General features: G+C 38.9%; 1 protein-coding gene across 1 annotated transcript; it reads left to right on the top strand.

Moving 5' to 3' along the window:
* Positions 1 to 877: 877 nt before the first annotated feature.
* Positions 878 to 12588, top strand: LOC117458498 (four and a half LIM domains protein 1-like). The gene is made up of 6 exons (XM_034099013.2): positions 878 to 973; positions 10277 to 10454; positions 10552 to 10726; positions 10917 to 11086; positions 11175 to 11361; positions 11716 to 12588. Exons 2-6 carry the CDS (start codon positions 10299 to 10301, stop codon positions 11865 to 11867), a joined length of 840 nt encoding a protein of 279 aa, XP_033954904.1. The 5' UTR covers positions 878 to 973; positions 10277 to 10298; the 3' UTR covers positions 11868 to 12588.
* The last annotated feature ends 559 nt before the right edge of the window (positions 12589 to 13147 follow it).

Here is a 13147-nt window from a genome sequence, read left to right as displayed (position 1 = left end):
AGTTAAGCTGAAGAGACAATTGATCAAACCCCATCCGATGATGAAGACTAAGATACATGTATAGTACAGGAAAAGTTTAGCAAGTGGACATCAAGTTAATATTGTTTTTCCAAGGTCAAAGACTCTCCGCTCTGCTTGTCTACTTTATTTCAGTTATGCTGAAAAACGATTATGCATAGGTGCCTGCTTTGAGGTTTTTTTTAAGTTTAAACCACATTTCTTAAAATGTAATATTTAGACCTTGGACATATTCCCATGTGCCCAAAGACTAGATATAGCATTATGAGAAAGTTGCTGTGTTAGAGATTTCAAGGACCATAATCAAGTATCTGTAATAAACTAATAAGCTACATTTCAAAGATATGCAGTTTAGAAAAGAAAAAACGTATGGCAGACGATACAGATGTTCCTTATAAACTGACTTTTACCACCGATTGATAAAAGGTCAATCGCATTTCCAACATTTTGTATTCATAAACTGAAATGACCTGTTCATTAATAAAATATCATTAATTGTAATAACTAAAAAATAATATTGACAAATAATAATGATATTAAAGGAAATGTAATAATGCGTTAATAGCTAATACTTGAATATTGTTTTCAAAGATTCAACGCACCAAATTATCCCATATGTCCATATTAATCCCTTATAACCCTTATATATTACAGTCATGGCCAATCAGAACACAGGTTTTTGCATTTTTGCTTATCATGCTAAATAAAGTCTTTGGGCACAAGTTCATTAAATATGTGTCAACATAATCTCAACCTTTATTTTGAAAATGTATTCACTCCGCTAGAACACCGTAGTTACTCTTTTATTTTCAAGGTACAACCTGTTATTTCCGGTCTGAGTGCTGATTCTTGTGTCGCGCTTGATGCAGATGGCAGTACTTAAAAACGTGTGAGGGTCTCGTTGAAGCGTCCCACTGTCTGCTTCCAGAGCCCCGCAGTCATCACCCTGAACCCGGTAAGCTGGCTGATAAGCACCGCTGTTACTTTTTTACTGTACACTGTCTAAGTTTACTTTATTTTTAAAACTTGTTTTTACGGAAATAACTTCATGCAGGACTGTTTTTAGTAATTTGCACGCGCAGGTTTTATTACGCTTGATGAAACTGTTGCACTAGTCTCACTTATATATTCTATTAGCCCACTGTAAATATGTGACCATTGATTGTAATCACCTTTACAGTATGTCCAACTAACAAATGTACAGTCAGGACTCAGTAGCATGCAACTCTCTTCCTCTGTCACACATCTTGTCATTTCATACACATTACACTTGCAAAGCAACGTTTTGATATCCGGAGAGGAAACAAGTCTTAAAGTCTGTCTGGGGCGTTGGCTGTCTCTGTACATGTGTATGTGTGTGTGAGAGCTAGTTACATGCTGACTTATGGAAGCCTTGGCTGCTCCTGAAATCTGTTTCCAGTTAGGAATTCTCCTTTTTTTCACCCAGTGATGGAACCGCTGAGGCTAAAAAATGCATCAGAGGTCAATTAAAATTCCTGTACTGCTATTTTCATTGTCCTGTATGTGTGTGCGTTTATATACATGTAAGTGATGCCTATGGCTCCAGTGTTTGTTCCACCAGTTATCATTATATGGCAAGCTCTTGTGAGGCAAGTTCAGGATCCAGATGTTTAACTGAACTCTTTCTCCCTTTCATGCAGGGAGTTACAGAGCAGATTATGCAACATAACCTTTACAAATAGTTAGAAACACCTGCTTATTCATAGATTTATATAAAAAAGAATGCATCTGTTGGATTGAAAAAACAAGACTGAAGGAGAGATGTTCCTCTAACTTTACAGAAGGAAACCTCATGTCACAGATGTTGCAACTGAAGTAAACTTTTTTAATGTATAGGCGACTAAATGTTGCAGATTCCTACTGTGATTTGGAGGTACTTGCCTTACAGTACAGTCATTCTGAACAGCATGCGCAAAAACAAACTCCAAGCCAAGAACCATTTGTGGGACTGACCTTTTGCTGCCTCACACACTCAGACACACACACTCACAGACGAAAGCCATAGGGAGTTTTTACTGATTCAAAGCTGGTGCCTGCATGTTAAAGAAATTACCATGAGCTCAGTCCCATAAAATACATCACTGGCTCGTAAAACTTTATGCATTTGTCTGAATTTATGTCATAGGAACTCCCTGTTGTGTTTCGCCTGTTGTGACTTTAATAAGATATAATGTAAATTGGATTCAGACATTTATTTTTTATCGATCCCCAATGGTCAACTAAACATTTTTTAGTAGAGTTTTTAATGGATATCTGCAGTTTTAATAATCTGACAAACTGACAACATGATGGTGAAATAGATTTGGACTGACTTAGAAACTTGGCAGTGTGTTATCTTTAACCGGTGGCAATTCAAACCTGTTGAGATATGTTTGGGTTTGCTGATTTCAATCAGTGGTTGTGAAATAGAAGGACAAAAAGACATTGTGTTTCTTTATAATATGTAAAAGGAAGGAGGCAAAGCTAGTAACATGTTCTTGTGCCGTCAAAGACATCAAGGATGTCTAAGAGTAAAGGGGACGGAAGGTGCAACATCAATTAAATGGCTACATATTAGATATGTTTAAGATTTAAATTAATAGTTTGGTAGCTTAGCTTAGCATACATATTGTAAGGAGGAAGACACAGGCTCTGTCTTAAGGTTCAAGGTTCTTTATTTGTCAACAAACCTCCTTTACAATTAACCCGTTATATCGCATTAGAATAGATAAATCCGTCCCAATAAACAAAGTGTGAAAACACATTTTCTTAGCCTGCAGGAGTGACTTCTTGAAGTCTTGTTGCAACTGGTAGGATCATAACTTTTAGTTTGTACACTTTGGTTTTTCAATGGCGTAAGCAAACAAGATAAAACATGTAAATGAGTGAGCTTCAGAGTGTTTCGTTATCTTATCTTATATTTATTACAGAGCAAAGCTAGCTGTTTCCCATTGTTCCCAGTCTTTAGCTTCTGATTGTAGCTTCATATTTAATGCACATGATGATCTAACTCTCACAAAAAACTGTTAAAATGATTTAAAATAATGATGTAACTTATTTTACACAGACGTTTCCATATTGGACTCAAGTTGTGAGGATTTGATACCTTATGGTCTTCACTGAGTACCTGAATTGCAACTGTTATTTCTAAGGGAAGGTATCCAAGACTTCACTGGCAGGAAGAACATTTGGATTTACCAATGAGACCAGATAATTCAGCAAAAGTTGGGAGTTTAAAAGGTACATGGTAAAAAAAGAAGGAACAAAGAATGACTGAACTGTATGTATTGTTGCAGCTGAGCATTAAAAAAGGTCAGGAAGGATGTTGCATTTTGGGATACAGATGCAGTGTGAAAGTGTAGGCTGGCTGTAAAATATTAAACAGGGCTCTTGTGTTCTCTTCGCCTGACCTTATTAAATTTGCCTAATAGGTCGATTTGGCTGTTGGGCGTCCTTTTAGGCAAGGCAAGTTTATTTATATAGCACTTTTCAACACAAGGCAATTCAAAGTGCTTTACAAAAAACGAAAGACATTAAGAAAATGGCATTTAAAATAATAAAAGCTAATAAAATAAACATAAAAAGAAAAAATACATGGATAAAAGTTACAGTGCAGTTTAAGATGTGAATAGTTCAATTAAAAACAGCGGCAAAAAGAAAAGTCTTCAGCCTGGATTTAAAAGTAGTCAGAGTTGCAGCGGACCGGCAGGTTTCTGGGAGTTTGTTCCAGATATTTGGAGCATAATAACTGAACGCTGCTTCTCCATGTTTAGTTCTGACTCTGGGGACAGAAAGCTGACCAGTCCCTGAAGACCTGAGAGATCTGGATGGTTCATAGTTTAGCAGGAGGTCAGAAATGTATTTTGGGCCTAAACCATTCAGTGCTTTATAAACCAGCAGCAGTATTTTGAAATCTATTCTTTGACACACAGCGATGTTTCTTGTCATCAGCACTTTCTAAGACACCAAATATGGTAAAATCTTGAGTGACGTTACATCTCGTTAGTTGAGTTAAAGAGGCTTTTAAAAATAGTTGTCTGTATACTCCAACACTTTACTAAGAAACTTAATTATGTTGGTTTTTCCCTTAATTTGGCACCCATCTGTGAGCTCATTCAGCCCTGTGGTCGAACAGTTAAACTGAGGGTAAATGATCTAATGTTCGGTCCCCTGAAGGGAGGGTTATATTTTTATATATTATTTTTAGACAGAAATCGTCATGTTTGGCATTCGTTCATAAATGGTTCTTGTAAAGTACGGCTTTGGTGTGGTCATTTATGTCGAGGTTTCAATCTGGGAGAGTGGTTACAAAATGGCTGGAGATTTATAAAGGGATATTTTGGAAGCAAACAAGCCCTTAAGGCAGCACTGAGCGCTTACATGTCCCGTTATACATTGGACATTCAGTAGTGCTCCAACAGGACTGATTTGGTGCCAATGTGGGGGATTTCCCTTGCACACATAAAATGTCATAGATATTCATGAAAATGGTAATTGGTCGTACATTGCTGCTGCTGAAGGTTTTCTCAGCTGCTCTGTTCTGAAAGACATCTCAGTTACTGAATGAGACGAGAAACAGAAGGAGTGTGTCACTGATGCAGAGAGAGGGAAACAGAACAGACAAAGTTAGAAAGGCAGCGAACAGCAGCTTCTGGTAAAACCATCATGTCCGTCTTGTTGTACTGGGACATGTCGGGTTTCTTCGACCTCGCTCTACACGACTCAGATTTGTTGTATCGGCTTTATTCCACCGTCTGGAATGTGCCCCACCGGAGCCAAAGGAAACATTATCTTTCTTTGTAGACTGATGTGGAGTTTCAAATTCTGATATTGTATATTTATTTTTGAGATGGTATGACTGGAATCAGGGTGGGAATGTTCTCAGTGCAACAGTTCTGCAGTTGGACCATGATCGGGAGATACAGTGATCTTTAAAATATATAATATGTAACATTTCTGCATAAAAAGGTCTGAAAACGAGTTTATGTAATGCATTTTGTTTCATTATCCCAAATGTTTCTAACCAGTTTCGAACCCAGGTAATTTTTTCCTGGAAATGGTCCGTTTCATTTGGTCGTCTGTAATGGCAAGGTCAGCGTTGAGGTGGTCTGCCAAAAGCCTAAAATACAAATTGTATCCAGTTTTAAGCCACATTTTCAGATATATTAATAGATCTTGGTCTTTTTTAACTTTATGTGAGTATAGCTCAAGGTAGACAGGAAAGGGGGAGAGAAAAGGGTTGGATTCTGTCTGGTAGCAGATATGGAAATATACTCTATAATGGACACACGGCAGCATTATCTTACTCACGGGTTTTAGTAATGCAATGCATTCTGGTCTTTTGAGGCTTTTGTTGATTCAGACGTTGATGTATCTCCTTGTCTCGTACAATGGATTGTAATATAGAGGAACATCGCTGCAGACTTCTTAATTTAGTTAACCGCTTCCTGCTGCCCATTCTGAAAAACAAGAAAATACTATTTAATCAGCTGATGATTTGATCAGTTTTAGGCTAATTTGAAGGTGCACAAAAGAGTTAATATACTTTTGAGCTACAACATCGATAAGCCAATGGACAGAAAATGAATCGGCCTCAAATGTGTTGGGATAAAAGTGTACAGCTCATGTCCTGGGTAGATTACAAGTACAAGCCTTTAAAGCAACAAGATGTCTTAACACAATCATTCAATAAGTAGCAACCACAAAACTTTAGACTTGCACCACTTAAAGGTCCTTTCTTTCCCAACGACAACAACTTGACATTGAGACAATGACTGACCCTTAATCCCACCAAGTAATAACCAACACAGCCAACACATTTATTAATTAATTTAAAACATACATCTACAAATCAAACAATTGTAGAGGAAAAGCATACAATTTAAAGAGGAATTTATAATCATACACACAGCTAAGGATGAAGATATGTTTAAGAGGAATATGTTGTACATTCCAGCCTTTAATCTATTTTTAGAGCATCAGGAAGTCCCATTAGGAGGAATGCTCTACCGGCTGCCACACAGGTCAATGATTAAAGAGTTTTCAAAGGACAAGTCTGCATAGAAGAAGAGGTCACACCTGCAGCACACACACTGAAGTTATGTCAAATAAACAAGGTTTATTGTACGTGTGGCGTTAATCAGATGTTAATGTAAACACAGTTATTAGCCACTACAGTGGAGAGCTAGTGTGTGTGTGTGTGTGTGTGTGTGTGTGTGTGTGTGTGTGTGTGTGTGTGTGTGTGTGTGTGTGTGTGTGTGTGTGTGTGTGTGTGTGTGTGTGTGTGTGTGTGTGTGTGTGTGTGTGTGCGCGCGGCTGAATTGTGCCACCTTAGCCGTCTGATGGAGACTTCCTGTTTCTCAGTTTTCCGCTACATTCTTTAGCGATAAGCTCATGCCAACTCACACACTCATGTATGGACATACACGGATGGTGGGTACAAGAAGACAGTTGAATAAATACACACCGTTTTATATTAGTTTGTCTAGCCCCAGACAGTCTCTAGCTCTATCTGTTTATCTTCACTTCTTTGTCTTTTTCTCAGCACCATGTGTTCAAAATGTGTGTCCTCTTTTTTTCACAAGGCATGATGTCACCTCTCTGTGTTTTATTTTTACACCACAGACCTCCACATGCTGCTGCAATTGTTGAGGTGTCTGAAACTTTAACAGAAGTGGAGAGCAGAAGTAATACGATTTCAAAACTAAATGACCCTTTGTATTTAAAGTCTTTTAAATCATGTGTCTGCAGACTGCATACCTCTAGGGCTGGCAAACACATACTATATAATAAAGCATTCGCCACAAATAATGCCTTTTTTAAGTTCCTTAAGTGAAGTGAATTTGTAAAAGACAATATACTTGTAGAGACTAACTGGTCCCCCACATCAGGCCCCACTTCCCAACCTCTAGCTTCCAGGCTCTCTTGCTCAAACTCGATCCATCAGTCGAACTTGACTTACATTTGGATCTCAACGATATACATCCGTCAACTTTTGTGACACCAAATCAAGTCGAGGGAATAAAGTGGGGAGGTACAATACAACCTCGGACCAATTGCCAAAAGCAGAACATTTCTGAAGATAGAAATATATAAAGGTCTGCGGAATTCACCTTAACTGCTTCCATAGGGATCAAACTGTGTTTTGCATTTGCAGCTAGGATACAAGAACATAATATATGTGCTGTTGTGCCGTGACACAGCGAGAATATTTATGGCAGGGAAACAAATTAAAGACATGCAGCAACAGTGTCCTCAGAGCCGCCTGACGTCAGTGAAACCGGATTTATTTTCCTCCAAACCTGTGGATACTGAATCACTTCCTGTCAGCCATTGTTAGCCTCTCATCAGATAAGGTATTCACGATGCTGGTAGCCAAGCTTTATTATTGCCAGCTCCACAGCCCTAGAGCTACATGTTGCTTCATCTAGCCGTGGATTCAGGATCTCCACCATGTTTGCTAGTGCAGTTTCTAAAAAGACAAGGAACTACAATTATACATGAATTCTTGTTTGTTTAGGGAGAGGCAGGAAATATAAGATAACAGGTAAATACCTGTCTTTGTCTCGCTGTCCTCTAGAGAAGATGTATGAGTAGCCTCTCCCAGTTAACAAATAATCCTGCTGCTGGTTTTTTCTTTGAATAAGTTATGAATTAGCAGGTATTGAAAGGAAGATGTATGTCCACTCCACATGGGGTCACTTTGTACATGTATTATTATCTGTTGAGGAGACAGGAACACAAAGGAAGTTATTTGATCAACATAATTAAAAGTAGCACCTTTAACCTCAGCCACATTTCTCTGTCAAACAGCAGTCTGACTGGTTATGACTCTTGCTATATGCTATATACTAAATAAAAATTCTATTTGCATATTATCTGTTAAAGTTATTTGATTGGGTTGGAGAGTTTAAGTATCACATGATCGCTGAGAAGCGTTTCTACTGAATACAATTCTGGCATATACATTTGAAATATATATCCTTAAAATGGTTGAATTAAAACACATTTATTGACCCTGGTCAGAGTGTGTTGGTTTGTTAGCATGCCTGGTTTAGTCCTATTATAAATAATTTACTGTATTTTATCTTTTTCCCTAAGTGATCCATGTCCAGTCATTTGTTTTTACTGATACTACAAAACTGGAAAAAGAGCTCTCAGACAGTGAATGTTGGCCACAACATGCAGTTTGTTGTATAATAGTTGGTAGAGTCCAAAAAAGGAGAGACTGCTGGTGCACACATGAAGGTCATGACTCTTCATTTCACTCGACCCACATCTTCACTTAATCCCAAACTATTTTTAACGTATAGCCTTTATATACGCTTTCTATATTTAAAAACAAAAAGACTCAGTTGTGGGACGTTTAAGCTCAAGTGCAAATATTTGACGCATCGATCATATTACATGAACTACAACTGCCTCTCTCCACCTGTGACCGATGAAGACCACCATTAATCCCTGCTGTCAAAAGTTTCAGCATCTTCAAACTCTTATCTGTTAGCTTCCCCCTTTAAATAGGAATCACCCATCTGTGATCTTTGCTGATAGTTTAAGAAAAGTCACAAGAAAACGTGGTAATTTGACCGCCGGTGAACGCAGCCTAAACTTGTGGTAACGTTGGTCCTGTGCGAAAAGCAGAACTTCCTCCTGAATGTGAGCCGACATGCTGCTCCAACCCGGAGGTGAACGCTATAGTTTGTGGTTTCCTTGGTCTGCTAGGGAGTGGTCCGTGTAAGAAGTGTGTGTGTATGTGTGTGTGCGCATGTAGGTTCTGTCAAGGAGTTGTCAACGTCCAAGATCTCACCACATTTGTCATACCAGGCATTCCTTCATGTGTGTGCACACACACACACACACACACACACACACACACACACACACACACACACACACACACACACACACACACACACACACACACACACACACACACACACACACACACACACACACACACACACACACACACACACACACACACACACACACACACACACACACACACACACACACACACACACACACACACCTCTGTGCAGTTTAGGAGAATTCCTTGCGGTCAGCCAGCATGAACTTGATGTGGGAATAACAGAGTGAACACACACAGCCATCTCTTCCTCCACGTTTCTGTGTGTTTGTGTAGTCGTGATTTTGCCATCATGTTTTATTTACAATTTGGAATCCAAACCCTGCAATTAAAGCTGTTTTGGTGATCAACGTGCTGATTTTGGTTCTATGTTTAGGAAGTTAATGAGTGTTGTATTTTAGGGACGCTGATTTTGATCTTGTGTGAGAAATCAGTTACATAAAGATGCTGAGGAGAGTTATAATTAAATGACTTAGGAACAATTTATAAAAAGCATTCAGATCCTTCATTTGAGCAAAACTAACAATGGCACTGCGTACAAACATACTGCATTACAAGTGAGTACAAATGTTTAGAATCAAAAGTGCTCATTATGCAAAAATGCTACAGTTTTACATATACTCTTACAGTATTGCCTAATCAGCATTTTAATGTAAAATCTTGTTTAGGTTGAGCTGACAATCAAATAAAAAATAATAATCTCTAATATTAACTCTAAAATAAAGTCAAAAGCATAAAAAGAAAAATACTCAAGTGTTATTGTAATACACTTAACAATTCGTCTGTTGCTTTTACAGGTATGTTTGTCAAATGCAAAACATGAAATAGGATTTTTTATTTGATAACTCGATTGCAGGATTCAAGCTTGTGTTGTTGATTTTCTGTCTGCCTCTCAAATCAGCTATCGAGCTTTATTGCCCATTTTATTTGTATTATAAGGCAGAGCAAATATGTATGAGGAGGACCATTTCTCACAGAGTACATACACACTCTTGTGTTAATGCTTTGCACATAATTACACACAGAATCACAGACATGTACACCTGGTGGATGTTCTTTTACACAAAAACAATATTCAGTGGTGCCGATTTCTTGTGTCAGAGACTGAAATTAAATCATCTCATTAGCATGCAATTCATATCAATTATTTGGAAACCTATTGCTTTCCCTTCAGCCCATATAAGTGTACCAACAGCGCCCCTTTGTGGTGCTTTTAAGTAGCGTTTTTTCAATTTGGCTACTAGGTTGTGAGAAAGATGTAACAGTTAATTTGAGAAATCAAGCTTGAAAAAGTACAGCTATAAAATGTCATTATTTCTAACTTGATTTCTCATGAGGACTTTATGGTAAGCTGTATTTTACCTTCCCTCTCTTCTTGGTGTATTGTAGTTGTGAGACTCCCGGAGTGACGATGGCAGAGAGCTCAAACTGTTTCTACTGTCGGGAGGACCTCGGGGGGAAGAGGTTCGTCCGCAACGAGGGCCGGCCGGTGTGCATCCGCTGCCACACCAAATTCTGCGCCAACTCCTGCGCCGAGTGCCGTCGACCCATCCCTGTGGAATCAAAGGTGTGTGTTATCAGTTTTGGGTGTTCTATGCGTGAACATCAGCCCTGCCTTTTTTCACCCTCCACAAACATCTCATCAACCTTCCTTCCTCCATCAGGAGCTCAGCCATAAGGGCCGGTACTGGCATGAGGAGTGTTTCCGCTGTGCTAAGTGTTACAAGCCTCTGGCCAAGGAGCCCTTCAGCACTAAAGACGACCGCATCATGTGCGGGAAGTGCTGCTCCAGAGAGGACGCGCCACGCTGCCACGGCTGCTATAAAGCCTTACTGCCCGGTAAGACGTTGATAAATTCAGAATACTGTGTGGGAGAATTTTTGGGTCACTGGCCATTAATAAACTGTAAAAAAACTAAATTTTAACGGAAAGAATCCTGTACTGATATCCCTTTTCTTACTGCAGTGAAGGTACTTTCTTACTACCTGTTTCTCTGCATTATCGCTCACTCTTCTGTGATCTCCTTCAGGCACAGAGAGTGTGGAGTACAAAGGGAACTCGTGGCACGATGAGTGTTTCACCTGTTTCGACTGTAAACGACCAATAGGATCGCTGAGCTTCCTCTCCAAAGGAACTGACGTTTACTGCAGCCCCTGCCATGACAAGAAGTTTGCCAAACACTGTGTCTGCTGCAAAAAGGTTTTACTATTACTCTTAAAAACAAAATACAAACATCATCAACGTTCACTATTCATACATGTAGCTCTTCTCTTTCCTTCGTCTCCAGGCTATAACCTCTGGAGGAGTGAACTACCAGGACCAGCCGTGGCACAGCCACTGTTTCGTGTGCAGCTCCTGCTCCAAGCCCCTAGCAGGGACCAGTTTCACCAACCACCAGGACCAGGTGTTCTGTGTGGACTGCTACAAGACCTCCGTGGCAAAGAAATGCAGCGGCTGCCAAAACCCCATCACAGGTGACTGAAACTGAGGATTATGTTTCAGTTAAATAAAATATAGATGAACTACGATTACAGCTTGTATGCCTCCGACAACCAGTCATGTTTCAGGTTACATCCATGTCTTTCCGAAAAGCCATCATTTTTTTCTTTAAAATCTTAAATTATGGCCATAATATATGTTGTGTAACTTGTGTTTAAGAGGACCTATGACCTTCAAAATGTTATAATGTAATCCTTTAGTCCAACTAGACGTTTGAAGATATGACCTAAGATATTTTCCTAAGATATCATGTTCATTGGTCCTTTGTTGCCAGAGATGCATAATAATATTCTATGGTTGTACTAATCTCTGACTGTCCCGTCTCTCAGGGTTTGGGAAAGGAGTGAACGTGGTGAACTACGAGGGCAGCTCCTGGCACGAATACTGCTTCAACTGTAAGAGATGCTCCCTCAGTCTGTCCAACAAGCGCTTCGTGGCCAAGGGGGGAGACATCCTCTGCGCCGACTGCAGCGAAAAGTAGAGCTGGAGAACGCTGTCTTTGTCTAACCGTGGTTTATAAAGTCCTTTTATATTTCTTTATTTTTACATTAAGGCCAGAGTCCCCATTTCAATATTATGTTTATTATTAAAGTGACCTTTTGGCAGATTATGACAGAAACGTTGGGACAAATTGTGATTTGTATCCATTGTTGATTGTTTGCTGCATGCTAATACATGATTATCCACCTGCAGCTAAAGTAAATTAGCAGCAGATACATTCCTAACTTACCTGAGATCCTCAAAGTAGATCTAATGATGCTGTATTTGAGTCTGCCGGTCTTAAGAAACATGTTATTAGTTTTTTATCTAAGCTGATGGTTGTGAAAGTTGACACAGTGTATGCTAGCCTATTAGCATAAAGCTAGATGGTAACGTGATTTTTAAAGCTTTTTAAATGTATTCTTCATCTTTTTTAAGCACAAAAACACCTGCTTTTGATAATGTCAACAATTTGATATTTTCCTATGATCAAAGTGGTTTTAAATAATCAAAAAATAATTTCTATATTTGTAATTGCTCATTTACAATGCATTGCTATGCTTATTGTGTTTGAATAAAATAAACGTGTATGCACTTTTCTTAACCATTCTCCCTTCAAGGAAAGAGGAAATATAAGTATGAAATTGGAACATATATTCTAATTGTATGCCTTGTTATGTTGCTAAAATGAAATAAACTTTCTAAAAAAACTCTACAACAAACCGCTAAACATTTCACACATTATTTTGCCAGGATGACCATGTTACAACTAATGTACTCAAGATGAAAGGACTTTTATGCCAATCTCAAATATCCATTTATAGGACAACTGTATATAGTTATATAAGATTTGACCTCTGCGCAAACAACAATTAATATTTTCCTCTATTCCACAAAGCCAAACTGATTTCATTTCAACATATAGAAAACCGGAGGAAATACTTAAGCTGTTGCCAACTCTTCTGCTCTTTCTGCCAAATCTCAACACATTAGATTTTTCTTACACATGGTCTGGGAATGTGAAAGCAGTAAAGGAGGAGAATCTAGATTGCCGGCTGCACCCGAAACAAAGAAAACTCCTCTGTGTATCAACAATAAGGAAGACACAACCAGAGTAAAGTCTCAGCGTTTGGAGACAACACATACTTTCAACATAATCCGTGCAGTGCCTCAGGAGCCCAGTGCCTAAGTGTGATGTTTGATCTGGGGCGAAGGGGTGTTTGGAAGGGCAATACTCTGGGTGGGTGTGGGCTAAAAATGGGAACTGGAAAATCCATTGGT

Source organism: Pseudochaenichthys georgianus, chromosome 14, assembly GCF_902827115.2.
Source record: "Pseudochaenichthys georgianus chromosome 14, fPseGeo1.2, whole genome shotgun sequence".
Taxonomy (NCBI): domain Eukaryota; kingdom Metazoa; phylum Chordata; class Actinopteri; order Perciformes; family Channichthyidae; genus Pseudochaenichthys; species Pseudochaenichthys georgianus.
This window is presented reverse-complemented; position numbering and strand designations above follow the sequence as displayed.

Excerpts from the sequence above, each read along its gene's own strand:
- LOC117458498 (XM_034099013.2), top strand. The coding sequence starts at position 10,299 with ATGGCAGAGAGCTCAAACTGTTTCTACTGTCGGGAGGACCTCGGGGGG. Across the intron at positions 10,455-10,551 it reads CCATCCCTGTGGAATCAAAG|GAGCTCAGCCATAAGGGCCG; the intron begins GTGTGTGTTATC and ends TTCCTCCATCAG. Across the intron at positions 11,362-11,715 it reads CTGCCAAAACCCCATCACAG|GGTTTGGGAAAGGAGTGAAC; the intron begins GTGACTGAAACT and ends CCCGTCTCTCAG.